This window comes from Jaculus jaculus, chromosome 14 (genome assembly GCF_020740685.1).
Source record: "Jaculus jaculus isolate mJacJac1 chromosome 14, mJacJac1.mat.Y.cur, whole genome shotgun sequence".
NCBI lineage: Eukaryota > Metazoa > Chordata > Mammalia > Rodentia > Dipodidae > Jaculus > Jaculus jaculus.
The window spans coordinates 7,007,549-7,034,441 of record NC_059115.1 but is presented as its reverse complement, the minus strand read 5'-3'; the positions used below and the strand labels follow the sequence as shown (position 1 = coordinate 7,034,441).

Here is a 26,893-nt window from a genome sequence, read left to right as displayed (position 1 = left end):
CATGGAAATAAGTGAAAATGAATAGAAAATAAAAACAGAATGGGGGTGTGGTGGGAGAATTGGGGAAACTTCCAGGCCACTATGGGGTAGTTGCAGCAGAAGTGACTAGATGGTAGCAGGGAAATGTCCAAGAGTCCAGAGTCAGGCCACATGGTTTGAACATGGCACTGGTGTGTGTGATCTGTTTGTGCCCTGCAAAGTGGGCAGGGATGCTGGGAGGAAGGGTGCCTGGCAGCAGTCTCCGTGGTGGGAGACCGCTGGCTGCCAGGCTCAGGCGCGGCCTGTGAAGCCCGAGGTCTGTGTGGGGGTGCTTGGTAGAGCTGTGGAAGGCAGGGCTGGGGGCCGGGAGTGGCCTGGTGTGCGCATGGTGTGGAGGTGAGCCGGGCTTCAGGAGAGGCCTGCACAGCGAGGGCCTGGGGCTGGGCCCTTACTAGCTTAACGTGCCTGCAGAAAAGGCGCTGAGAGGAGACTGATGGTGTCCTGGGCTGGGCTGCTGCTGGCAGGTCTTTAGGGTGAAAGCCAGATGTGCACCTAAACCATCCAAAGGAGCACCAGGCTGGCAGGTTTTCCATACCACAGGTGGTCTTTGTGCCTTTTGTTCCTGAGTTCTAGAAATGTGGCTCCTAGTCCTCGCTCACTGAGTACCCTCAACTCACAATGCGGACTTTGGTCATGCTCACACTTTGACCACGTTCAGACACTGGCAGCAGGCAGCTGTCACTTTGCTTCATAATCTGTGTAAATGCAATATTGGCCAGTTTTTAAATGATTATTAATTTAAATTATAGATTGACATTCTTTATTATTAGTATTATTATTATATTTACTTATTTTTTGGTTTTTCAAGGTAGGGTCTCACTTTGGCCTAGGCTGACCTGGAATTCACTATGTAGTCTCAGGGTGGCCTCCCAAGTGCTGGGATTAAAGGCGTGTACCACCACGTCTGGCTTAATATTTTATTTTTATTTACTTGAGAAAGGGGGAGAGAATGGGCGCCCCAGGGCTTCCAGCCATTGCAGCCGAACTCCAGACACATGCACCACCTTGTGCATATCTGGCTTACATATGTCCTGGGGACTTGAACCTGGGTCCTTCAGACTTTGCTGGCCTTAACCACTAAGCCGTTTCTCCTTCACTACACTGACTTTTCATGGTAGCATGGGCCACATCTATGAGGCTCAGAATATTACCCCAACAGGATAGAGATGGCCTTGTCACACATGGGAGCGACAAAATGGACTCTAGACAGGCTCTGTCTTGGCCATTGTGGTTCAGCACACATATGCCATCCAGGGAGTGGCACTAAGATGGCAGCTCTGGGCCTTCTGCATGAGTTTGAAGCTGGTGGGGGAGGGAGGAAAGACCCACTGTGGCTGTGGAGGAGGATCTGCTCTGAGGCTAGGTGTCATGTGTTTGGTTCTTTTCTGGATTTAGTGGTGAAGCTGATGGAGCTCATGCTATGAGCTCTCTGGGAAATACAGTGATTTTCACAAACCGTGACTTTCCACTTATAGCAGATAACAAAACCAAGCCTGTGGGCATAGCAGAAGTCCCCAGTCATTCTCTCCCTGTCCTCAGCCCCCAGGGACAGGCTCCTGTGTACAGAAAGCCTCTGCCCATGTCTTGGGCACATGGTGCCTGCCCCTCTTACATTCATGAGCATCCTTCCTGTACCAGCTGGCCTGGGGAGGAGGAAGGGCGTGGGCAGCCATCCTTGCCCTCACTTTTCCAGTGGAGGCCTTCCCAACACAAACCCTTTTCCCTGCCACAGAAGACTACGGGCACTACGAAGAGCTGCCGGGGCAGCCTGGGGAGCCCCTCTTCCCCGAGCACCCTCTGGATCCCGACAGCTTCCCCGAGGGAGGTCCCCCAGGCCGGCCGAAGGCGGGTGCCGGTGTCCCCGACTTCCTGCCCTCAGCCCAGAGGGCTCTGTACCTGAGGATCCAGCAGAAGCAGCAGGAGGAGGAAGAGAGAGCGAGGAGGCTGGCTGAGAGCAGCAAGCAGGACCGGGAGAATGAGGAAGGCATGTGTCCCCCACAGGGGCCCAGCCTGGCTCTGTGCAGGGGCGAGGGGGCCACTTCAGCCAGGGGCTGTGCTGGGAAGAGCCGTGGCCTGGGAGGCCAGGCTGGGCCACCTGGACACTGGGCAGAGGCCAGGCCACCTCTGCCGCCTACTTCTGAGGCTCCTGACCCAGCTGGTCCAGGATGGGAAAGTGCCCTTCCCAAGGAGGCTGGAGGAGTGCCCACCTGGCCTTCATCCCCGAGGTCTGCGCGCGGAGATTAGCCAGCTGTTGAGATATGCCAGTGTGTGACAGCCACCTCAGAGCAAGATGGGCTAGGGCGTCTGGCACCTTAAGCCAGAGGCCATGGTGGCACTGACAGGAGCCTTAGGAGCCAGTGGGGATAGCAGGAGGAGAGATGCAGTCGCTAGCCCTCCACTCTGCTGGCCCAGGTTTTCCTCCCAGCTTGGCTCGCAGCTGCCTCTGTCCTTCCCAAGCCTCTGGCTGGGGAGCTGGAGCAAGCCGAGTCAGGCTGGCCTCGGGACCAAGCCTGCCTAGAGGGTGGAAGGGGGCAGTAAGTGGAGCCCTGGCTCTAAGGCCCAGCCCCTCTGACTCACTGGCCCCACACCAGCGTTTCCTCATCTGTCCCTGCTCGGTGGCATGGCCTCCTGGGTGGTTGATTTGTTTAAATTACACCAGAGACCGCAGGCAGTGCTGGCCGGGAAGCTCGCAGATGTCAGTGTCCCCAGCCAGTCCACATACCACTCCAGCTCCTAGCCTGTTCGGTGATGCTGCGGGGTGGCTGGGGCCATAGAAGAGACGCTGGGAGCACAGCTCTGTCAGCCAGGGTGCCCGGGGTGGGAGTGGGGTGAGAGGGCTAGGGAGAGGCGGTGGCTGACTGCCCGCCGCTCTGCTCTCTTGCAGGTGATACCGGAAACTGGTACTCCAGTGACGAGGACGAGGGTGGGAGCAGTGTCACCTCCATCCTGAAGACCCTGAGGCAGCAGACATCAAGCCGGCCCCAGGCTTCAGCTGGAGAACTGAGCAGCAGTGGGCTGGGGGACCCCCGCCTCCAGAAGGGACACTCCACAGGAGGCCGACTGACTGACCCCCGCCTCAGCCGGGACCCCAGACTCAGCCGTCATGCCGAGACTTCCAGCGGGTCGGGCCCAGGAGACACAGGGCCCTCAGACCCTCGGTTAGCTCGCACTCTGCCCACCTCCAAGCCCGAAGGCAGCCTTCATTCCAGCCCTGCAGGACCCAGCAGTTCCAAGGGGTCTGGGCCACCCCCTGCAGAGGAAGAGGAGGGGGAGCGAGCCCTACGGGAGAAGGCTGTGAACATTCCCCTGGACCCCCTCCCAGGGCACCCACTACGGGACCCTCGCTCCCAGCTGCAGCAGTTCAGCCACATCAGGAAGGATGTGACCTTGAGCAAGCCAAGCTTTGCCCGCACGGTGCTCTGGAACCCTGAGGACCTCATCCCCCTGCCCATCCCAAAACAAGATGTGGTGCCCCCTGTGCCTGCTGCCCTGCAGTCCCTGCCGACCCTGGACCCTAGGCTGCACCGCTCCACCCCTGCAGTGGCCCCCAGCACCCGGCAGCGCCCAGGCACCTCCACGGACCCCAGCACATCTGGCTCTAACCTGCCTGACTTTGAACTCCTTTCTCGCATCCTCAAAACTGTCAATGTCAACACCCCCAGCCAGAGCGACAAGCCCAGTGACCCCAGAGTGCGAAAGGCCCCCACTGACCCTCGATTACAGAAACCAGCAGACTCACAGGCGGCCTCCCGTGTGGGGGTGGCCAAGCCCTGCCCCACTGAAGCATCACCCCCTGCCACCAGCCCCAGCAGGGAGTCTTCCCCGCCAGCCACTGCTCCCTATGACCCCCGAGTGCTGGCAGCTGCCGGGCTTGGTCAGGGCAGCAGCAGCGGGCAGAGCAGTGTGCTGAGCGGCATCAGCCTCTATGACCCTAGGACTCCCAATGCTGGGGGCAAAGCTGCAGAGCCTGCAGCCGATGTGGGTGCCCAGCCTAAGGGAGCTGAGGGCAATGGCAAGAGCTCGGCCTCCAAGGCCAAGGAGCCCCCATTTGTCCGCAAGTCCGCCCTGGAGCAGCCGGAGACCGGGAAGGCCAGCTCGGACGGGGCCTCCGCCATAGGCACGGACAGATACAACAGCTACAACAGGCCCCGGCCCAAGGCCGCTGCGGCCCCTGCTGCCGCCACGGCGACCCCACCCCCAGAGGGGACCCCACCCCAACCTGGAGTGCACAACTTGCCTGTGCCCACCCTCTTTGGGACTGTGAAGCCAGCCCCCAAAACGGGCTCAGGAAGCCCTTTTGCTGGCAATAGCCCAGCCCGTGAGGGCGAGCAGGACGCTGGGTCCTTGAAAGATGTTTTTAAAGGTTTTGACCCCACGGCCTCCCCCTTCTGCCAGTAGGTTTAGTGGTGGGAGCCAACTCCACTCCACCACCTCTCCCAGGGTGATGATATTTAAGGGCAGTAACCCGAGACAGGGTGGGGGTAGGGTCAGGGTGTTCTTTACTTTTTCCCTTCCACTTTGTTTGTCCTTTTTTAAGTAGGACTTTCTTCGAGTCATAAATTGTATATAACCATCTTTGATTCTGGTCAGTGCTCCAGGCTCCTGCCAAGCGAGCCACTTGTGCGCAGCCTGGGGCCCCACAGAGACTGAGGGAAGGGGCACTGAAGGCTGACGTCTGCACCGTGGGCAAGAAGCGGGAACTGGTGCACAGTGGGCCTGTGTAGAAGCAGGTCCAGGCATCGGTAGAACCCAGGGTGTACTGTCCTGACGTTTCAGTGTCACCCGGGACAACCCACTTCAGAAGGGGACAGTGAAATTGTATCAAAGGGAAGAGACTGCCCTCACCCACTCCAGGTTCCGTGTCTGTACTTGTGCCCTGCACCTTTCGCCTAGGGTTTGCCCTGAAAGTGCCACCCTCCAGCCCATGCAGGAAACTGGGTGAGATGGCCCTGCAGGCAGCAGGACTGGTTGGTAGGATGGCCCCCAGGAGCAAGAAAGCCCATCAGTGTTAGCCTGGCCTGTCCCTGCACTGCCGGCCCTGACCCTGGAGACAGCTCAAGGATCCGTGGCATAGCCACCTGCCAGGCTCTGGAGGAAGGAGCCCTAGGGTGGCTTTAGCAAAGTGTGTGTGCTCGCTGCTTTCTGTACCCACTTAGTCGTGTTTTCTACAGGGCACAAGCTCGTGTGTGCTCTTCTCTCCCAAGCCTATAGAAGTGGGGGTAAGAGGCATTTCTCAGTATTAGATTCATGGCGCTTCCCAATAGGGGAAGTGAGGACAAGGCAGAAGCCTAGCTGGGTCGGTGTGCTTGAGCCTTTCCAGGAATGGTACCAGACCCCTTGAGGGCCATGGGGTCCCAGGCAGCTGGCCGATCCCAGCATAGAGACAACTACACAGCCTATCCCTCTCGCAGCCACCTGAGGACTGGCCTTGTCCTCAGAGGCTCAGAGAAGGCCCAGCTGTGAGCAGGCTCCAGAGCGGCTCAGGGAACCTAGCAAGACGCACCAGCCTCCCTGCCTCTGGTCACTGCAGGGCTTTCCCAGGGGGCTGACCTCTCCTGTCCTCCCAGTCCCAAAGGCCTGCCGCCTTGGTGGTAGGGCATGGCCTCACAACCCCTCCACACATACCGCCCAAAGAGAAACCCAACTCAGTTTGGGGCCTAAAGCCAGGGTGGAAGGGGCTGGCACCCCTCAGGGCCAGACAACCCCACGGGGTCAGCGCACCAAAATCAAGTCAGTTTGGTTTTGTCTTTGTGTCTTGTTTTCACCCAATCATAAGTCAGTGAGATCTGTATTCAGGCCCCACGTTGGTCATGAGGTGGAGGTGGCTGCCCGCAGCACGCGTGGGGAAAGAACAGGGTGGCAGCGTTGGTTGGTCGTGTTCTCCCGTCCTCTGAAATCCGCTCGGTGGTGTACACCTGTCGTCCCAGCACGAAGGAAGGCAAGGCAGGAGAACCACAAGTTCCCGGCCAGCCTAAGCTGTTAGAAAAAATGAGATTTTTAACTCCAAAATCAGTATCAAATGGAAGCTGGAGCCCTCCTCTTGGATCATTCAGTCTGTGAACCTCATGGGAATGAGCATTCACCAGGAATCCCCACTTGCCATCAGGCCGCGCTTTTAAAGGAAAAATTGTTCTCTAACCAGGATTGTAACAAAAGTGTAAATACTCCAACAGAGCTGAAAGTTGATGGTGCAAATATGTATATAATGTACTGTATTTTTACAATGATGGTCGCATGACTCTCCCACGCCCTTTTGTACTCAGTATCTGTCTTCCAGAAACCTCACCTGCCTTTTCTCCTGTGGTCTCTTAATCCAATAATTGTATTACTGCCATTAAAGGATGCAGTTATTTTAAAAAGTTGGCCCTGACTTGCCCTTGCCAGGGTGGGCGAAAACCCTTTGTGAACGCACTTGATGGAGGTGGGGGAAATGTAATGTCCTTTGCTCTGTTGAGGATGAAATTCAAGGCCACATTCAAGCACTCTCACTGAGCTACATCCCCAGCCTTCAGACACAACGCCTGTGACTCTTGGCTTGGTGGTCTTTAATCACAGCACTCGAATCACTTTGACTTGGAGGCCACTCTGAGCTATGGAGTGAGTTCCACTTCAGCCTGGGCTAGACTGAGACCCTGTTATCCCCAGCACTGGGAACACTGAGGCCAGGGGACAGTGAGTGGAGACCAGCCTGGGCTACATAGCTAGGCCTTGCCTGCCCCAAACAAAAAGACCCAGGGATATGAGAATTCAGAAAACCACAATCAGGATGATGGACACACGGAGACTGTGGGATTCCACATCTGTATGTACACCTCTATGTCTGCTTTATTTTTTGAGACAGACAGTGGGCACACCGGGCCTTCCAGCCACTGCAAACAAACTCCAAATGCATGTGCCACCTTGTGCATCTGGCTTACATGGGACCTGCAGAATCAAACCTGGATTCTTAGGCTTTGGAGGCAAGCGCCTTAAGCACTAAGCCATCTCTCCAGCCCCCCACTTTTTATTTTATTTTAAACTTTATTTATTTTGTTTTTCCAAGGGAGGGCTTCACTCTAGGCCAGGCTGACCTAAAACTCTTTGTTCTTTTCTTTCTCTTGAGATAGTGTCTTGCTTTAGTCCAGGCTGACCTGGAATTCATTGTGTATTCTCAGGGTGGTCACTAACTCACAGTGATCCTCCCACCTCTGCCTCCTGAGTGCTGGTATTAAAGGCATGTGCCACCACACCCAGTTTAAACGTTTTACTGACAACCTCCATAATTATGGACAATGAACCATGGTAATTCCCTCCCTTCCCCCGCTTTCCCCTTCACAAATCCACTCTCCATCATATCCCCATGCCCTCTCACTTAGTCTTTTATTTTGATGTCATCTTTTCCTATTATGAGGGTCTGTGTAGGTAGTAGCAGGCACTGTGAGGTCGTGGATATCTGGGTCATTTTGTGTCTGGAGGAGCAGTTGTAAGGAGTCCTGCCCTTCCTTGAGCCCTTATATTTTTCTGCCACTTCTTCCGCAATGGACCCTGAGTCTTGGGAGGTGTGACAGAGATATTTCAGTGCTGAGCATTCCTGTCACTTCTCAGCACTATGGTGCCTTTTGGGTCATCTCACGAGAAGCTTCTCTAATGAAAAGTGAGTATGTGGGTATGTATGCTGTGGCAGTCAGGTTCGCATTGCTGGTAAAAATCACCCAACCAAGAGCAGGTTGTAGAAGAACAGTTTTATTTTGGCTTACAGACTTGAGGGGATATTTCACCATGGCAGGGGAAAACAATGGCATGAACCGGGTGGACTTCACCCCTGGCCAACAGCCCGTGGGCAGTAATGGGAGTGTGCCAAACCCTGGCATGGAGAAGACTGCTGTGCTCCCAGCAATACACCGCCTCCAGGAGGGCTTTTGTTTTTTCATTGTTTTTTCGAGAGGTTCTCACTCTAGCTCATGCTGACCTGGAATTCACTATGCAGTCTCAGGGTGGTCTCGAACTCATGGCAATACTCTTACCTCTGCCTCCCAAGTGCTGGGATTAAACGCGTGTGCCACCATGCTAGGCTTCTCCGTTTTTATTTTTTAAGTATTTTATTTTATTTATAAGAGAAAAAGAGAGAGAATGGGTGCACCAGGACCTCCAGCCACTTGTACATCTGGTTTACATGGGTCCTGGGGAATCGAACCTGAGTCCTTTGGTTTTGTAGGCAAGTGCCTTAACCACTAAACCATCTCTCCAGCTCTTTTTTTTTTTTAATTTTAATTTCTTTTATTTAATGATGCAAAACAGGAACACTGACTTGATATACATCCACACATAACCTTTCTCTCATATTCCCAACTCAGACTGGAGACTCCAGAGGAATTGCTGTCATCACTTTATGGAACACACCCACCATATAAGTATTTCCAATGTTTATTCAAGTCCATTTCTTCTTTTATACTCTAAAACATCTTCATTATGTTGATGAGAATGAGCCACAGGACGGCTGAGGTGCCCAAGGTCAGCCCAACTTTCAACCAGTTAGGTTTGGCATTCCGCGGCTCTCGCACGTAGAACTGTGATCGTACTGAAGAGCCCCTGGCGATCCGAGCGGGGGCCAGCAGTCGCGACAAGCGGCGCAGCACCGTGCAAGACGCCATCTTGCCGGCCAGGCTCCCTCTCCAGCTCTTTTAAATATTTTTATTATTTGGTTTTCAAGATAGGGTTATGCTACCTCAGGCTGACCTGGAATTCACTATGTAGTCTTCGATTGGCCTCAAATTCACAGCAATCCTCCTACCTTGGTCTTCTGATTGCTGGAATGAAATGTGTATGTCACCACTCCCAGCCTATTCCCACTGCCCCCCCCCAAAGGTAGGGTCTCCCTCTAGCCCAGGCTGACTTGGCACTCACTCTGTAGCCCCAGGATGGCCTCAAACTTGAAGCAATCCTATCTCTGCCTCCCTAGCGCTGGGCTTAGTGGTGTGCACCACTGCTACTACACATAGCTCCAACCTAGTATTTTTTTTTTTTTAACTATTTTATTTTGGGGACTGGAGAGATTGCTTAATGGTTAGGGCTCTTCCCTGTGAAGCCTAAGGATCCAGGTTTGATTCTCCAGGCCGCACACAAGCCAGATGCACAAGGTGGTGCATACATCTGGAGTTCGTTTACAGTGGCTAGAGGCCCAGTGCACCCTTTCTTTCACTCCCTCCCTCTCTCTCAAATAAGTACATAAAAATAAAGTTAAAAAAATAAAATATATTGTATATTTATATATTTATTTGACAGAAATGAAAAGGGAGAAAAAAAGAGCACACACATGGGCATGCCAGGGCCTCCCGCCGTTGCTACCTTGAGCATATGGCTCACGTGGGTCCTGGGGAACTGAACCTAGGTCCTTTGGTTTTGCAGACAAATGCCTTAACTACCAAGAAATCCCTCCAGCCCACCCGACCTAGTTTTGAGCTCAGCCACCCTCTACCTCAGCCTCTCCAGTGCTGGGATTAGTTTTTGGTTGTTTTCTTTTTTTCGAGGTAGGGTCTCACTCTAGCCCAGGCTGACCTGGAATTCATTCTGTAGCCTCATGGTGGCCTCGAACTCATGGCGACCCTCCTACCTCTGCCTCCCGAGTGCTGGGATTAAAGGCATGCACCACCACACCCAGCTTTAGTGCTGGGATTAGACATGATCTACTATTCCTGGCTTTTTTTTTGTTTGTTTGTTTCAAGATCAGGTCTCACATTACCTCAGGCTGGCCTTGAACTCACAGTGATACCCCCATCTTGTGATTCTACTATGTCTAGTATAGCTTTTTTTTTCGAGGTTGGTTCTCACTCTAGCCCAGGCTGATCAGGAATTCACTATGTAGTCTCAGGGTAACCTTAAACTCAAGGTGGTCCACCTACCTCTGCCTTCCAAGTGCTGGAAATAAAGGCGTGCGCCACCAAACCCATCTTACTAGTTACTAGGTATAATTTAATAAAATATTTTAGGGCTGGAGAAGATGGCTTAGCGGTTTAGACTCTTGCCTGCAAAGACAAAGGACCTAAGTTTGATTCGCCAGAACCCACAGAAGCCAGATGCACAATGTGGCCCATGCATCTTGTAGCATCAAGAGGCCCTAGCGTGTCCATACTTTCTCTCAAACAAACAAACAAAAATTAACAAATAAAAGGCTGCTCGGTCCTGGTGGTGGACACCTCCTCCCTCCCTTCTCCCTTTCTTTTTTCCTTCCCTTCAACCTTCACTCCCTCCCCTTTTGAGGCAGGGCAGTCTCACTCTATCCTAGGCTTGGAACTAATGCTATCCTCCGACCTCAGCCTCTCTCCAGGGCCAGGATTAAAGACGTGCGCCACCACGCCCAGCTAGACTACTGGTGAGTTTCACTCTTCTCTCTCAGATTTTTCAAAGTTTCAACGTTAACCAACTATAATTTTGTTTCCAGGCTGGTGACTTTAAGTTATTGAAAAAAATAAAAATAAAAACCACAAGTCCCAGGAGGCATCGCGCTGCCGGCTTCTGAAAGCGGACTTTCCTGGGACGCAATGATCGCTGGGATTCGTAGTCTAACTGCAAAAATAAGGTGGGACGCACCCTACCGGCAAAAGATGACAGAGGTGGGAATCACCACTCTATCGATCAATGGCCTGTGCTTTCCAGCTCGAGTGGCGGGTAGTTTCCCAATAGACGAGCGTCGCTGGTTGAGTGACGTCGAGTGCAGCCTACAGACGGCCCGTGGGGCGGAGCGAGGCACGGAGGCCCTAGTGCGAACCATGGGAGGCGGCTGGTGGTGGTCTCGGGTCGCCCGCCTGACCCTACTCCGCTTCCGGGGGTCGCTGATGCCGCCACAGCGGCCCCGGAGCGGTGGCGCCCGGGGGTCCTTTTCCCCGGGCCACGGTCCCCGCGCCGGAGCTTCGCCACCTCCCGTGTCCGAGCTGGATCGCGCGGACGCTTGGCTCCTCCGGAAGGCTCACGAGACAGGTCTGCAGCAGGGGGTCGGGGTCGTCCCGGGTGCGTGCCCGGGCAGGGGGTGGGGGCGACCCACGGGGCCGAGGCGGGGTCGCGTGTGAGTGGGGGTGACAAGGGTGCCGTGTGCATCGGCTGCGAGCCCGGAGCCGGCTCGGCGGCGTGAAGCGCTTCCATATAAGCGCAGGGAAAACGCTGGGTGCCAGGGCGCGGGCTGTCCTCCTAGGGCACGGCGCGTGCGGGTCGCCGGTGGGCGTCGGTGCTCGGAGCCGCGGGGCGTTCCGCCGAGGAGCGAGCCTCGCAGACCTGAGCCTGCCCGGGCGAGCAGAGAGCTCCAGAGGCAGCAGAAAAGCGAGTTTGCTTGCCACCGGGGCGGCGGGAGGGGTCCCCTCGGACTTCAGGGGCGACCACTCTCCTGGAAGCGGGCGTGTGGCGCCCCGCAGAAGATGGGGAAGCTCGGGATTGGAGCAGGGCGCAGCCAATGGGAGAGGAGGGCTCGGCTGATTGGGGAGAGACGGCCTGGGCTGCCGCGGGGCGGGACCTCCACCCGGGTGGAAGGTTGGCACTTCGGACCCCACCAGGTGGGTTCCCGGGCTTGGCCCGGGGGCCGGAGTGCTGGGAGGTGTGGACGCACGGACAGCCTTACCCGCCAGGAGAGGGTGGCATGTAAAAGTAGGCGGAGGGCGGGTTGGAGGGAAGCCTTGGTGGGGAAGTTTGTCCGAGAGGTCTGAGGAAGAAGTGAGAGGGTGGGGCTTAGCCAAGATACTCCCTCGGAGGCTTCTCTTCAAACTGAACTTCAATTTTTTGTTTTGTTTTGGTTTGGTTTTTGTTTTTGTTTTCCGTGGTAGGGTCTCTCTCTAGCTCAGGCTGACCTGGAATTCACTGTGCAGTCTCAGGGTGGCCTTGAACTCACGGCGATCCTCCTACTTCTGCCTCCCAAGTGCTGGAATTAAAGGCGTGTGCCACCACGCCTGGCCACTTTTCACTATCTTTTTGGATATTTATTTATTTATTTATTTATTTATTCACTCATTCATTTATTTGAGGCAGAGAGAGGGAGAATAGGCACGCCAGGGCCTTTAGGCACTGCAAACGAACTCCAGACGCATGTGCCACTATGGCTTATGTGGGACCTGGAGAATGGAACATGGGTCCTTAGACTTCGCAGGTATGTGCCTTAACCACTAAGCCATCGCTCTAGCCCCTGAACTTTTAGAAGGGTGGAAGGATCTCACTCTAGTTCAGGCTAACCTGGCACTGTGTAGACACAGGCTGGTCTTCAGCTCAGAGCGAGCCTCCTACCTCTTCCTCCCCAGGCATGAAAGGTGTGTGCCACTGCTCCTGGCACAGCTTCAGGTCTTGGTCTAAGTTGTTGGTCCTTTGGGCTCTGCAAAGACCTCCCTCAATCTTTGATGTTGCAGAATTGAGAGAGAGGACTCGAAATGTTGAGGAGAGAGGATGTGTGTGGGGGGAGGGGGTTGAAGCTTGCTGAGAGCTGCTAATCTGGGGCAGGTTTGCCTTGTGACTGGATGGGGTGCGTAGGCTTCACGGTGTAGGCTGAGGGGGGGTCAAGGAAGCCGGGTTCGAGCTGACGCAGACCCACCTCCCTTTCCTTCTAGCCTTTCTCTCCTGGTTCCGAAATGGCCTTCTGGCATCTGGCATCGGGGTCATCTCTTTCATGCAGAGCGACATGGGCCGGGAAGCTGCCTATGGTGAGTGTAGACCCTCCCTTGCCGTTCCACGTTCCACCAACGATGCTGTAGAGTTATAAACAAGCGCCTCTTCCCCCGCCCAGTTTCCTCTCACTAGGGAATGTCACTCTCCCTCCCACTGCATACCCTTCATCATGGACTCTGATCTCACCAACCTTGTCTGTATTCCTAGACCAGCCTCCTCCCTCTGCAAATCCTAGACTCCACCCCCAAGTTCCTGGTACCGCCCCGCATTCCTTCTCATTCTCCCTGATCTTGATCCTACACTACCCCTAACAGCTGTAGGATTTGGGTCCTTGCCTCTGCTGCCTACCCGTCCTCCTGTCTATCATGACTTTGCTATGCTCAAAGGGCCTTAGGGACTTCCAGCTTGCTATGTAAGGGCTCTACCTCTGAGCCACGCCCCCAGCCCCTCACTGTGGATCTAGACAAGTGCTCTACCTCTGAGCCACGCCCCCAGCCCCTCACTGTGGATTCTAGACAAGTGCTCTACCTCTGAGCCAAGCCCCCAGCCCCTCACTGTGGACTCTAGACAAGTGCTCTGCCTCTGAGCCACGCCCCAGCCCCTCACTGTGGATCTAGACAAGTGCTCTACCTCTGAGCCACGCCCCAGCCCCTCACTAGTAGATTCTAGAGAGCTCTACCATTAAACTATATTCCTAGCCCTTTATTTTTTATTTTTTTTAGTTTTAATGTATTTGAGAGGTAGAGAGAGGCAGATAGAACGAATTGGCATGTAAAGGCCTCCAGGTACTGCAAACAATCTCTAGATGCCTGCGCCACCTTGTGCATCTGGCTTACATGGGTTCTGGGGAATTGAACCTGGGTCCTTTGGCTTTGTAGGCAAGCGCCTTAATTGCTAAATCATCTCTCCAGCCCCTTGATTTTCTTTTTCTTTTTTTTTTTTCATTTAAAGTTTTTTATTTATTTATTTGGGAGTGATAGAAAGAGGCAGACAGAGAGAAAATGGGCACGCCAGGGCTTCCAGCCACTACAAACGAACTCCAGATGTGTCCACACCCTTGTGCATCTGGCTAATGTGGATCCTGGGGAATCAAGCCTCGAACTGAGGTCCTTAGGCTTCACAGGCAAGCGCTTAACCGCTAAGCCATTTCTCCAGCCCTTTTTCTTTTTTTAAAAAATATTTTATTTTTATTTATTTATTTGAGAAACAGAGAGAGAGCATGAGTGCTTCAGAGCCTCCAGCCGCTGCAAACTAACTCCAGATACATGCACCACTTGGCTTATGTGGGTCCTGGGGAGTTGAACTTGAGTCCTTTGGCTTTGCAAACAAGTGCCTTAACCGCTAAGCCATCTCTCTCTCCAGCCCTTGATTTTGTTTGAGATAGGGTCTGGTTCTAGCCCAGACTGACCTGGAACTCACTCTGTAGTCTCAGGCTGACCTCAAACTCTTGGCAGTCCCCTACATCTGCCTCCCAAGTGCTGAGATTAAAGGCGTGCACCAGGCTTTTTGTTTTTGGTTTTCGAGGTAAGGTCCTACTCTGGTCCAGGATGACCTGGAATCTTGGAATTAACTATATAGTCTCAGGGTGGCCTTGAACTCACAGCGATCCTCCTACCTCTGCCTTCTGAATGCTGGGATTAAAGGTGTGTGCCGCCATGCCCAGCTGGTTTGTTTGTTTGTTTGTTTGTTTGTTTGTTTGTTTTTTAAGGTAAGGTCTCTTTGTAACACAGACTGACTTGGAATTCACTGTGTAGTCTCAAGATGGCTTGGAACTCACAACAGTCCTCCTACCTCTGCCTTCCTAGTGCTGGGATTAAAGGTGTGTGCCAACATATCTGGCCATTTTTAATGTTTTGTTTTATTTTATTTATTTATGAGAGGGAAAGAGGCAGAGTGAGAGAGAGAGAGAGAGAGAGAATATGGACATGCCAGGGCCTCCAGCCACTGCAAATGAACTCCAGACGCATGTGCCCCCTTGTGCATCTGGCTTAAGTGGGTCCTGGGGAATCAAACCGAGGTCATTTGGCTTTGCAGGCAAATGCCTTAACCACTAAGCCATCTCTCCAGCCCTAATGTTTTATTTTGAGACCAATCCTAAATTATCTAGGCAAAATTTGAATGTGGGATCCCCTTGCCTCCCAGGTAACAGGTAAGGTTTGGGGACATGGCTCAGCAGTTGAAGGCGCCTGTTTGTTGGCAAAGCCTGCTGGCTTGATTTCAACCCCATGAAGCGGATGCCCCAGGCAGCAGGCATCATCAACCTGTGCTGGGTCACATGATCTCCCTTCTCCAGCCCTCCCTCCGCCAGTCCTCATCACGGTGGTCCCACGTTGTACCCCAGGCCCTGGCCCTCCACTGACCACCACCTCTCTTCCACAGGCTTCTTCTTGCTGGGCGGCCTGTGTGTGGTGTGGGGCGGCGCCTCCTACGCGGTGAGCCTGGCAGCACTTCGGGCACCCATGCAGCTGTCGCTGGGGGGAGCTGCCGCGGGTATAGCCACCGTGCTGGCTGTCAGCCTGCTCTGGGCTTGCGCCGTGGGCCTCTACATGGGCCAGCTTGAGCTGGATGTGGAACTGGTGCCCGAGGACGATGGGGGGTCCACCTCCGAAGGCCCGGATGAAGCAGGCCGGCCACCACCTGAATAAGCAACAGGACCTCGGGCTGGCTGGCCCCAAGGACTAGGACATTAAAACCTGACCCTTTGCCAGCTCGACTTTGAGTGGTGAAACCTGTTCCTTGGGGAAGAAGGTCCTGGAGGGGTTGGAGAAAGGTGAAGGCAGGAGGCCGATAGAAGTGCCCAGTTAGGGTAGAAGCAGAGAGGCACTGGGAACCACATCCCTGTTGGAAACGGTGTTTAATTCTCAGGGAGGGCTCCAGGTGCTTGGGGTACCACCTTACCCTCAGGTCCGATCCCTGGCTGTGCCCAGTCTTCAGTCCCCCTTTCGTTGTACCCTGGTGCCCATGGGCCCTGCGTAGGGAAGGCCCAGGGTGGGGTAAAAGGCCTCTGGGAGGGAGGGGCCTGGGCCCAGCCTCTGCAGATGTGGGTACATGAGGCCCAGCTCTGCGGGGCCATAGCGGATGGTGCCAGGTGTGCACAGGCCCCGCACCATGGGCGGCAGGAAACCTGCATGCAGAAGGGAAGGTGGAGGGTCCCCTGGAGGGACCAGGCCCCATGGCCGTACTGGGTCCTGTTTCAGGGCCCCTGCACGGATGACAGAGGTGAACTCCGGCCGGGCTTGAACGCGCTGGTCCAGGGGCTCCTCGTCTCCACTGTCCTCTGACACTCCGCTCTCCTTGGCGCCGGGCTCCACCTTGACACATGTGCCTGGGGTCTGGGGACTGTGGTCCTTCTCCACAGCAGCAGCTGGTTTCCCATCCAAGACGGGGTCCTCCTCTAGAAAATGATGATTATTTTAACTTTTGGATTGGTGGTGGTAGAGCCTGCTGCTTGCCAGGCAAGTGCTCTACCCCTGAACCATGGCCCACTAAACTCATTGTGGACTCTAGACGGGTGCTCTACCTCTGAGCCACGCCCCCAGCCCCTCACTGTGGATCTAGACAAGTGCTCTACCTCTGAGCCACGCCCCCAGACCCTCACTGTGGATCTAGACAAGTGCTCTACCTCTGAGCCACGCCCCCAGCCCCTCACTGTGGGTTCTAGACAAGGGCTCTACCTCTGAGCCACGCCCCCAGCCCCTCACTGTGGATCTAGACAAGTGCTCTACCTCTGAGCCACGCCCCCAGCTCCTCACTGTGGACTCTAGACAAGTGCTCTACCTCTGAGCCACGCCCCCAGCCCCTCACTGTGGGCTCTAGACAAGTGCTCTACCTCTGAGCCACGCCCCCAGCCCCTCACTGTGGGTTCTAGACAAGTGCTCTACCTCTGAGCCACGGCCCCAGCCCCTCACTGTGGATCTAGACAAGTGCTCTACCTCTGAGCCACGCCCCCAGCCCCTCACTGTGGGTTCTAGACAAGGGCTCTGCCTCTGAGCCACGCCCCCAGCCCCTCACTGTGGATTCTAGACAAGGGCTCTACCTCTGAGCCACGTCCCCAGCCCCTCACTGTGGATTCTAGACAAGGGCTCTGCCTCTGAGCCACGCCCCCAGCCCCTCACTGTGGATCTAGACAAGTGCTCTACCTCTGAGCCACGCCCCCAGCCCCTCACTGTGGATCTAGACAAGTGCTCTACCTCTGAGCCACGCCCCCAGCCCCTCACTGTGGATCTAGACAAGGGCTCTGCCTCTGAGCCACGGCCCCAGCCCCTCACTGTGGACTCTGGGCATGCATTGTGCCACTGAGCTATATCCCTAGCCCTCTTTTTCCACTGAGGCAAGAGTTCACTAAATTGCCCAGGTAGGCCTTAAATTCTCCATCCCCTCTCCTCAGTCTTCCCAGAAGCTACAAGCATTACAGGCTTGTACCACCAAGCCTGGCTTAAGATGAAAATTCTCTGAAAGACTATATTGTGAGGGCTGGAGAAGTGGCTCATGGGTGAAAGTACTTGCCCTCCAAGCATGTCCACGCGACTTTTGATTCTCAGAACATGTGTAAAAGCTGATGGCAGCCAGGTGTGGTGGCGCACACCTTTAATCCCAGCACTCAGAAAGCAGAGGTAGGAGGATCGCCATGAGTTCAAGGCTACCCTGAGACTAAATAGTGAATTCCAGGTCAGCCTGGACCAGGGTAAGACCCTACCTCAAAAAAACAAACAAACAAAAGGCTGATGGACACAGTAGCCCACGTCTGTAACCCTGGCATCTCCTACCAGAGGTGGGAGCCAAAGAAGAACCGCCAGCGGTTTTTGGATCAGCTAGCCTGGCATACATAGTGGTGAATAAGAGGTCTTGCCCAAAGCAAGGTGGAAGGCAAGGACCCGTATCTGACCTCCACATGCACATAGGGACGGGCGCCCCCCAATTCACACACACCCTGACACATTCATAGCATGCACACACACACACAGATTTAAAAAAAAGGCCAGTCTCGTGGCATGAAACAAACACATGTTCAGGCCCAACCCAAGCGTTCCATGGGAGACAAAACTCTGGGAGCTGATAACTACAGGTCTACTCCACCACATCATACTTGGAAGGGAAAGTCTGGAGATTCACACACCTTTAGTTTTTCCTTTTGTTTGGTTTTTCCAGGTAGATTCTTTTTTAATTTGTTTGTTTTGTTTTGTTTTTGGTTTTTCTTTTTCTTTTTTTCTTTTTTTTTTTTTTTGGTTTTTCGAGGTAGGGTCTCACTCTAGCCCAGGCTGACCTGGAATTCACTATGGAGTTTCAGGGTGGCCTTGAACTCATGGCGATCCTCCTACCTCTGCCTCCCGAGTGCTGGGATTAAAGGCGTGCGCCACCACGCCCGGCTTTGTTTTTGGTTTTTTGATTTAGGGTCTCACTCTGGCTCAGGCTGACCTGGAATTCACTATGTAGTCTCAGGGTGGCCTCAAACTCACAATGATCCTCCTACCTCTGCTTCTCGAAAGCTGGAATTAAAGGTGTGCGTCACCATGCCTGACTTCTAATTTTTCTTTTTTTTAAATGAGACAGATAGAGAATTGACATGCCAGGGCCGGTAGCCACTGCAACCAAACTCCAGATGCATGTGGCACCTTGTGTACATGTGCACATGCATGACCTTGTGCATCTGGCGTACATAGGATCTAGGGAGTCTAACCTCATTCCTTAGGCTTCCCAGACAAGTATATTACCTGCTAAGCCATTTCTCCAGCCCTCGCTTTTTTTCTTTGTTTTTTTTCGAGGTAAGGTCTCACTCTAGCCCAGGTTGACCTGGAATTCACTATGGAGTCTCAGTATGGCCTTGAACTCAAAGTGATCCTCCTACCTCTGTCTCCTGAGTGCTGGGATTAAAGGCGTGTGCTATCCCCTCTTTTAAAAACTTATTTTTATTAAGTTATTTGCAAGCAGAGACAGAGAATGGGCACACCAGGGCTTCAAGCTCTTCAAAACAAACTTCAGACACATGTACCACTGTGTGTATCTGGTTTTATGTCTGTGGGTGCTGGGGAATCAAACCTTGGTACTTACGCTTTATAGATAAGCACTTTAACCACTGCTAATTCCCAGTCAAAAAAATGTAAACATGAATATAGCCACATTCGTTAGTGGCTTCCACACTTGGTAGTCCTAAGGATCCCATAGGGTTTCCTTGGGAGTGGAGGAGGGAGGATGTATTTACCTGTATCCTCTGGCCCTGGGCTGCATGGATCCTTCTGGGACACACTGGCTGGGAGCTGGAAGGCATCCAGAGGTGTTTGACCCCCTTCGGCATGGCTGGGGACAAAAGCATGGGATTGGGTGCTGAAGAGATGGCTCAGTGGTTAAGGCAGTTAACTGTAAAGCCCGAGGACCCAGGTTTGATTCCCTAGTACCAACATAAAGCCAGATGCACAAGTTGGCACACCCATTCTGTCTCTGCCTTAATTTTTTCTTTCTCCCCCTCGAAATAAATAAAATATTTTAAACAACAACATTAAAAAAGCAAACAAACATGGGGCCAGGAGTGGTGGCTTATGCCATTAATCCCAGCATTCAGGAGACAGAGGTAGGAGGATTGCCGTGAGTTCGAAGCCATCATGAGATTACATAGTGAATTCCAGGTCAGCCTGAGCTACAGTGAGACCAACTCGAAAAAAACAAAACAAAACAAACAAAAAAATAAACATGGATTGGGATCCAGGGTTCTGTGGCTGCTCTCTCCTCCCTCACACTTGAATATGCTCCCCTTCCCCCTCTGTGAGTGTGGATGCCCCCAGCACAGAATGTGTGACTCCCCCCCAACCTGAGGCACTTGTAATTTTTCTAGTACAGAGGACTGAATTCAGGAAAGTTGCTTGCTCTACCTCTGAGCCACGCCCCCAGCCCCTCACTGTGGACTCTAGACAAGCCCCAACCCTCTTTGTACTTAATATTTTGAAACAGGCAAAGTCTTAGTTGCCCAGGCTAGTCTTGAACTAACTTTCTCCTTTCCTCTCTCTACTTTTCCTTTCCTCTTCTTAGGCAGATCTACCTAAGCCTCCTGAGCACATTCTCACCAGTTCAGCTCTCTCCTGAGGCCACACCTGGTTCAAGTAGCTGATGTCACTTGGTGTCTCCCAAAGTAGTTCATACTTATTTCACCTGAGTCTCTTCTATACCATCTCCCCTCTGGAGCCCAAATCTCTGCTCAGCAATGGGTAGTGACAATGGATGGTTCCTTCCCCTCCTAACATTTTCCTTTGCTTTGAGGCGGTCTCACTCAAGGACCTGGAATTCATTCTGTAGCCCAGGCTGGTCTCAATGTCATGGTGACCCTCCTGCCTCAGACTCCAGGGATTATAGTAAGCCATTATAGCTCTTTTTTTTTTCTTTTTTCTTTTTTTTAATTTTTTATTTATTTATTTGAGAGCGACAGACACAGAGAGAAAGACAGATAGAGGGAGAGAGAGAGAATGGGCGTGCCAGGGCTTCCAGCCTCTGCAAACGAACTCCAGACGCGTGCGCCCCCTTGTGCATCTGGCTAACGTGGGTCCTGGGGAACCGAGCCTCGAACCGAGCCTCGAACCGGGGTCCTTAGGCTTCACAGGCAAGCGCTTAACCGCTAAGCCATCTCTCCAGCCCTCTTTTTTCTTTTCTTTTCTTTTCTTTTTTTCTTTTTTCTTTTTTTTTTTTTTTTTTTGGCTTTTTAAGGTAGGGTCTAGCTCTAGCCCAGGCTGATCTGGAATTCACTATATGCACTCAGCGGGGCCTCAAACGCACTCAAAGGTGATCCTCCCATCTGGGCCTAGCAAGTGCTGGAATTCACGGCGTGTGCCACCATGCCCGGCCTTCCTGGCATATTTCAAGGTCTGCCCAGCCTTGTTCCTGCCCCCAACCCCATTATCCAAATGTCCCTGTGTCTGCTCCTCAGCACTCAAAACTCTTTCCAGGCAGAGCTGACTGGAACCTTCTACAGATACGACACCTTTTATGACTCCCTAGTGCCTCAGAGACAAAATGCCCCTTGGTTACTCATGTCCTTTTCTTTGGTGACTTTGTGATCCAGACCCAAAGGCCCCTGTCCCTTCCTCGGACATGGCGTAGCTCAGAGCCTTTGTGCCATGCTCTTTGCTGGCCATGCCCCCCACCCCATGAGTTGCTTGGTCAGTGGCTTTCCTTTGGTTAGAGACCCCATCAATCCCTAAGTACCAACCTGGGCTGCAGAAAGACTGCCTTCCTCACGGGTACCATGCCCACCAAATGAGGCCAGGCTGTGTCTCCAACTTTGACCTCACCTCATGTTCTGTTTGTTTGTTTACTTGAGAGAGAGAGAAGGGGCACGCCAGCCCCTCTAACCACTGCAAACGAACCGCAGACACACGCGCCACTGTGTACATCTGGCTTATGTGGGTCCTGGGGCATTGAACCCGTGTCCTTAGGCTTCACAACCAATCGCCCTAACTGCTGAGCCATCTCTCTAGTCCTCACCACATGTTTTTAGAGGCCTCCTCCAAAACCCCCCTCCCCATCAGGGTGGGTCACGGCCACGTCTCTGTCCACACTCACCTGAGCACATGACTGACCCACAGCACGTGATGTTCCCCCGCGCTCTTTGCACTCCCCGCCACGGTGGCCACGGACTGCAACCACACGAACCCCCCGGCTCGCTGCAGCCAGCGGTAGTAACCGGTCACCACCTGGCCTTTATCCAGCACTGGTGCAGCCCAAGGGTTCCGGGAGCCCAGAGAAGAGAATCGAGACGGGTGGGGAGAAGTGAGAAAGAGAGACAGATTCAGAGAGACCCGGATGTGAGGGCCCCTCAGTCCCTTGCCCCTCCCGCACATCCATGCCATTGCTGGTTTCCTTGCGGCCCTTCTGAGCTGAGCCCCGAGCGGTCAGCGCAGCAAGAGGAGCCTGTCCTGGGCCCAACAGAAGGACCCCAGGAAACAGAGCAGCTGGGACCCCTGGATTCGCGGTGGTAGGTGGGGGACAGGGTATCAGAGGTGTGTCTCACGGTCCAGGTGGCTTTGGCGGATCCTGGTGGCATCTTGCCCATGAACAAACTGGTAACAGCTGCGGCCCACCAGCTCTGAGGGCCCCAGGTCCATGTGGTCGCTGACTCTGGGGATGACCGAAAAAGGAAGGAGTCAAGAGACATGGAGTGGAGCGAGAGAAGCTGAGGGGTCCAAGCCCTTGCTTTGGAGTGCCCTGGGTCTTAGTTTACTTCTTTGTAAAATGGGCATACTATATAGTCTGAAGAAAAGTAGGGGCTGGAGAGATGGCTTAGCAGTTAAGGCACTTGCCTGCAAAGCCAAAGGACATAGGTTCGATTCCCCAGGACCCACATAAGCCAGATGCACAAGGTGGCACATGTGTCTGGAGTTCGTCTGCATTGGTTGGAGGCCCTGGTGCGCCCATTTTCTCCCTCCCTCCCTCTCTCTCTCTCTCTCTTTCCCTCTCTCTCTCTCCCTTGTTACCTGCCTATTCCTCTCTCTCTTTCACACAAATAAATAAAAGAAAGAAGATCCAGCCTTTAATCCCAGTGCTTGGGAGGCAGAGGTAGGAGGATCGCCGTGAGTTCGAGGCCACCCTAAGACTACAGAGTGAATTCCAGGTCAGCCTGGACCAGGGTGAGACCCTCGAAAAAAAAGAAAAAAAAAAAAAAAGGAAAGAAAAACGAAAAATGGACTGAGGAGCAGCCTGGGACCCCACCAGCATCACCCTTCCTCCATCCCCGAAGCCCCTAGCACCCTGTCACTACTTGGCTCTTCCTCTTCCCCTGGGGGCCCAGCCCGCAAGCCGCAGGGCCCCTCGCCCCAATCTCCCGTGTCTTGCCAACCCGCGCCAAGCACGGTACCTGCTCTCGCAAGCAAGGATGGTGAGGCCCAGGCTGAGGCGGAAGACGATCATGTGTCCGTGCAGAGGCAGCTCAGCCAGTGGGGCTGGTGGCAACGTGTGACCGAGAGCCACGAGGCCCAGGGCGCGGGCTCGCAGGCGCCCGGTGACATGGATGACCTGCGCGAGGTGGGCATGGTCCAGAAGGGCAAGGGGGTGGTGTCGGTGGTGGTGGGAGCGGCTGGGGAGGGCAAGGCCAGTCCCCAGGTTGGTGATGGGCGCGGCTAGGAGGAACGCGGTACGAGCCGCGGCTGGTGGGCGTGGTTAGGGAGAACATGTAGGGTTCCTGGGTGCTGGGTAAGGTTGAGAGGGGCCGGTGTGGGCAGAGGGACCACAGCCAGACCATGCGGCGCCGCTGCACAGGTGGGCAGTGCGTGGGTCCCACTGTGATCTGGGTGCTCTTGGGACACAGAGGGCACACGTGCTGCAGCGTGTAGCTCACACTCACCTTGTACCCGGAGGCCTTCACGTTCATCCCCCTCTTGGTGAGGGTGGACTTCATGCGGATGAAAAAGGAGCGTTCCTGGACCCGAGAGGAAGGGGGTGCTTCTGTAGGGCCGGCTTCTGGTCAGAGAGGGAGGGAAGTCACCCACCCACCCCTGACAAAGCAGTGACAGGATGCTGACCGGCAGGGGGCGGATGATGTAAGCACTCGGGCAGTGTGGCTCACATGAACTCATGTCCCCTCTCTGGGACAGGGCTTTCACCTCACATTTTTTTTGTTGTTGTTGTTGTCGTCATTGTGTTGTATTTTGAGGTAGGGTCTTGCCCTAGCTCAGGCTGACCTGGAATTCACTATGTAGTCTCAGGGTGGCCTCGAACTCACAGTCATCCTCCTAGGATTGCCACCACACCCGGCTTATGCTCACATCTGACCTGACCCTGTTTCCTGCTCTGAGGCCTCCGCAGTTTCCTTGAGAAAACCTTGGAACCTTGAGGGAAAAAAAAAAAAAAAAAAAAGCCATCTTGTGGGAAAGAATGTAAGAGCCAAAGGAAGGGTAGGACTCCTTACAACGTGCTCCTCCAGACACAAAATGGCCTGGATATCCATGACCTCACAGTGCCTGACACTACCTACACAAGACCATCATAATAGGAAGAAAAAATCATGACGTCAAAATAAAAGAGAGATTGATTGAGAGGGGGAGGAGATATGATGGAGAGTGGAGTTTCAAAGGGAAAAGTGGGGGAGGAAGGGCATTACCATGGGATACTGTCTATAATTATGGAAGTTGTCAATAATAAATAAATAAAAGCCACCTTGTCCTCCACACTCCCAGACTGAATCCTGTGCCCCTCCTCTGGGCTCTGTCCATCCCGTTGACCTTGCCTGGGGACAGGTCAGTGTTCAAGGTGCTTGCTTGTAAAATGCTCACACTTGAAGGACCCTTCACCTCAAGCTGAGGATGGACAAGATGACAGTCCACATCCATATGCAGAGGGCTACAGGCATCACCCCAAATGCTCTGCACTACCCATAAACCCAAAATAAGACAGTCCCCTCATGGCCCTTCAGCATTTCACAGTTAAGAAAGCGTGTCATGGACAGTGGTTAGACACTTGCTTGCAAAGTCTGACAGCTTAGGTTCGATTCCTCAATACCCACCTAAAGCTGGATGCACAAAGTAGCACATGTGTCTGGAGTTGGTTTGTAGTGGCAGGAGGCGCTGGCAGGCCCATACTCACTCTCTTTCTGCTGCCTCTTTATCTCTGTGCCTCTAAAATAAATTCTTAAAAAAGGTCCATAAATCTAAACATCACATGTTCTCTCTCATATGTGGATCCTAGCTACAAACGATTAGACTTTTATGTGAGTAGGAATAAAACTCAGTAGCAGAGGCCAGTAAGCTAGAAAGGAGATATAAAGGGAATAGAAAGGGAGGGAGGGTGACTTAATAGGATGGTATTGTATATATGTAAGTAGAAGAACAGATTAATGGGGGTGAAAAGCCCCTGACAGGGGAAGAGATCGAGTAAAGGAAAGGTGGAGGGAGGGATAATTAAAATCTAAGAGGATATAAGTAAGTCATATGCAAACCTGCTTTTTTGAACAATATAACACTCAAGAGGCATAGATTGTTACTAGAAAATTTTCAGTGCCAGGGATGGGATACCTTCCAGTGAGTTGTTGGCCCGGGAGGTCCCTGATGCCCCCAAACATTATAGGCCTTTGCTAAGGCCCTTGGTTTCCCACCAGGAATAGATGGTAAGACCCTATTGCTGAAGACTCCACATACTTGGGCTGCAGGGTCACTGAGAAACCCTGCTGGAGCTGAGCTGAAAATCTCTATGTAGACCAGCTGACAGAAAGCTGGAAGAAGCCATGCTGCATGCAGTTCAATGGGAGAGAGAGAAATCACCAGTGAAGATATTCAACAGTGGACACTGCAAGCCTTATAGTTGGCCAGCCAGGCCAAATGAACCAACAGGTGCAATAGTGGCACATCTGTTATAGGTGAAGCTAACCATCCTCTAATTGGAGAGGCCTGTTTCATGGGATGGAATATATCCCTGATACTGAAAACCTACAACAGGGGTAGTTATGAGACCTAGGGGTGTAATGTCTGCTGCTGTATGGCTAAAAGTATATACTATGTCCACCAAACTGCCCAGTAAGCACTTCTCTTAACATTCATACCCATATATTAATGCTACTCTCACTTGGTTATAGAACCTTCTCTTTTCAAATGGCAGTGACCTTGGGATGATTCAGGAGACACCATGGTGCTGAGAAGAACTGAAAGAGGAGTGCTCAGCCCTCAAATATCTCTATCACACCTTCCAAGGCTCAGGGCCCATTGCAGAAGAGGTGGTGGAAAGAATGTAAGAGCCAAAGGAAGGGTAGGACTCCTTACAACGTGCTCCTCCAGACACAAAATGGCCTGGATATCCATGACCTCACAGTGCCTGACACTACCTACACAAGACCATCATAATAGGAAGAAAAGATGATGACATCAAAATAGAGACTGAATGAGACAGGGAGGGGATATGATGGAGTGGAGTTTCAAAGTGGAAAGTGGAGGAAGGGAGGAAATTACCATGGGTTATTGTTTATAATTATGGAAGTTGTCAATAAAAATATTTTAAAAAGAAGGACTGGATGGAGCTGGGCGTGGTAGTGCATGCCTTTAATCCTAGCACTCAGGAGTCAGAGGTAGGAGGATCACAGTGAGTTCGAGGCCACCCTGATACTACAGAGTGAATTCCAGGTCAGCCTGAGCTAGAGTAAGACCCTACCTCAAAAAAAAGGGGGGGGGGCTGGAGAGATGGTTTAGCCCATTAAGGCAATCACCTGTAAAGCCAAAGGACCTTGATTTGATTCCCCAGGACCCATGTAAGCCAGATGCACAAGGGGGCACAAATGTCTGGATTTCTTTTGCAGTGGATGGAAGCCCTGGTGCATCCATTCTCTCTCTCTTACCCTCTTTCCCCTTCTCAAATAAACAAAATATTTAAAAAAGGACTGGAGAGATGGCTTAGCAGCCAGATACACAAGGTGACACATGCATCTGGAGTTCCTTTTCAGTGGCTAGAGGCCCTGGCACACCTATTCTCTCTTCCTTTCTCCTATGTCCTCCAACCCAAGTAAATAAATCAATTACATTTAGTTAGAAAACAATAAGGAAAGCCTGACAATGAACTCCAATACCCTCACGCTCCAAAACCGTGGTGGAAATTTCCACTGGAGAAAGAGGCTGGGCGTACAGATCCTGGGCTGGAATCCAATGCAATTCCACGGCTGTGTGGCCTAGGGCAATTAACTTGACCTCCCTGAGCTAAGCCTCAGTTCTGGAGATAGGTACTGGTGTTTTGAGGGCCTGTGGTTAAGATCTTAGGCAATGGGGAACTTAAGCACAGCACAGTGAAACTTTTCCAAAGCCTGGCGGGCTTATGTCTGGCCCTCATTCAGCCATCCTCTCAGCAATCCTGCTGAAGCTCCGATCTGTGGAGAACATGGCCATTTTGGTGCCAGGCAAACTTTAGGGAACCAAGTCTCACTGCCTCGATTTCATTATACAAAATGTGCTTTCTTTGTACAACTATTAAGAAGAAACAGCCAAGCTGGGATTAAAGGTGTGTGCCATCATGCCTGCCTACACTTTTTTTTTTTTTTTTTGAGCTCTTGCAAATAGATAAATTCAAAAAATTCCTAGCCCTTGGGAGGCAGAGGTAGGAGGGTCACTGTGAGTTCGAGGCCACCTGGAGACTACATAGTGAATTCCAGGTCAGTCTGAACTAGAGTGAGACACTACCTTGAAAAAAAAAAAAAAAAAGGTCCAGCAGGGTGTGGTGGTGCACGCCTTTAATCCCAGCACTCGGGAGGCAGAGGTAGGAGGATCGCTGTGAGTTCGAGACCACCCTG

General features: G+C 52.9%; 3 protein-coding genes and 1 pseudogene across 7 annotated transcripts in view; 2 read left to right on the top strand and 2 right to left on the bottom strand.

The window, feature by feature from the left end:
• Zc3h4 (zinc finger CCCH-type containing 4) overlaps positions 1 to 6,398 on the top strand; it is a 43,315-nt gene extending 36,917 nt beyond the window's left edge. For all 4 annotated transcript variants that reach the window (XM_004672628.2, XM_045133520.1, XM_045133523.1 and 1 more), the window contains 2 exons: positions 1,772 to 2,023; positions 2,924 to 6,398. In XM_004672628.2, the coding sequence (XP_004672685.2) occupies positions 1,772 to 2,023; positions 2,924 to 4,437 (1,766 nt within the window). In that variant the 3' untranslated portion in view covers positions 4,438 to 6,398. The remainder of the gene's footprint in view (positions 1 to 1,771; positions 2,024 to 2,923) is intronic.
• Positions 6,399 to 8,282: 1,884 nt separating this feature from the next.
• On the bottom strand, positions 8,283 to 8,669 carry LOC101601110 (annotated as a pseudogene).
• Positions 8,670 to 10,784: 2,115 nt separating this feature from the next.
• Tmem160 (transmembrane protein 160) lies at positions 10,785 to 15,367 on the top strand. The gene is made up of 3 exons (XM_004672630.2): positions 10,785 to 10,992; positions 12,597 to 12,689; positions 15,034 to 15,367. The coding sequence occupies exons 1-3, from the start codon at positions 10,785 to 10,787 to the stop codon at positions 15,297 to 15,299; spliced, it is 567 nt and encodes a 188-aa protein (XP_004672687.2). The 3' UTR covers positions 15,300 to 15,367.
• Npas1 (neuronal PAS domain protein 1) overlaps positions 14,630 to 26,893 on the bottom strand; it is a 30,569-nt gene continuing 18,305 nt past the window's right edge. Inside the window, exons 6-11 of one of the 2 annotated variants that reach the window (XM_004672623.2) lie at positions 22,976 to 23,091; positions 22,490 to 22,647; positions 21,647 to 21,753; positions 21,199 to 21,346; positions 18,854 to 18,948; positions 14,630 to 16,048 (exon numbers count right to left, since the gene is read on the bottom strand). In XM_004672623.2, coding sequence (XP_004672680.1) covers positions 15,585 to 16,048; positions 18,854 to 18,948; positions 21,199 to 21,346; positions 21,647 to 21,753; positions 22,490 to 22,647; positions 22,976 to 23,091 — 1,088 coding nt within the window. In that variant the 3' untranslated portion in view covers positions 14,630 to 15,584. The remainder of the gene's footprint in view (positions 16,049 to 18,853; positions 18,949 to 21,198; positions 21,347 to 21,646; positions 21,754 to 22,489; positions 22,648 to 22,975; positions 23,092 to 26,893) is intronic. The other variant, XM_045133213.1, reaches the window with a different exon arrangement.

Excerpts from the sequence above, each read along its gene's own strand:
- Tmem160 (XM_004672630.2), top strand. The coding sequence starts at position 10,785 with ATGGGAGGCGGCTGGTGGTGGTCTCGGGTCGCCCGCCTGACCCTACTC. Across the intron at positions 10,993-12,596 it reads CCGGAAGGCTCACGAGACAG|CCTTTCTCTCCTGGTTCCGA; the intron begins GTCTGCAGCAGG and ends CTTTCCTTCTAG. Across the intron at positions 12,690-15,033 it reads GGGCCGGGAAGCTGCCTATG|GCTTCTTCTTGCTGGGCGGC; the intron begins GTGAGTGTAGAC and ends TCTCTTCCACAG.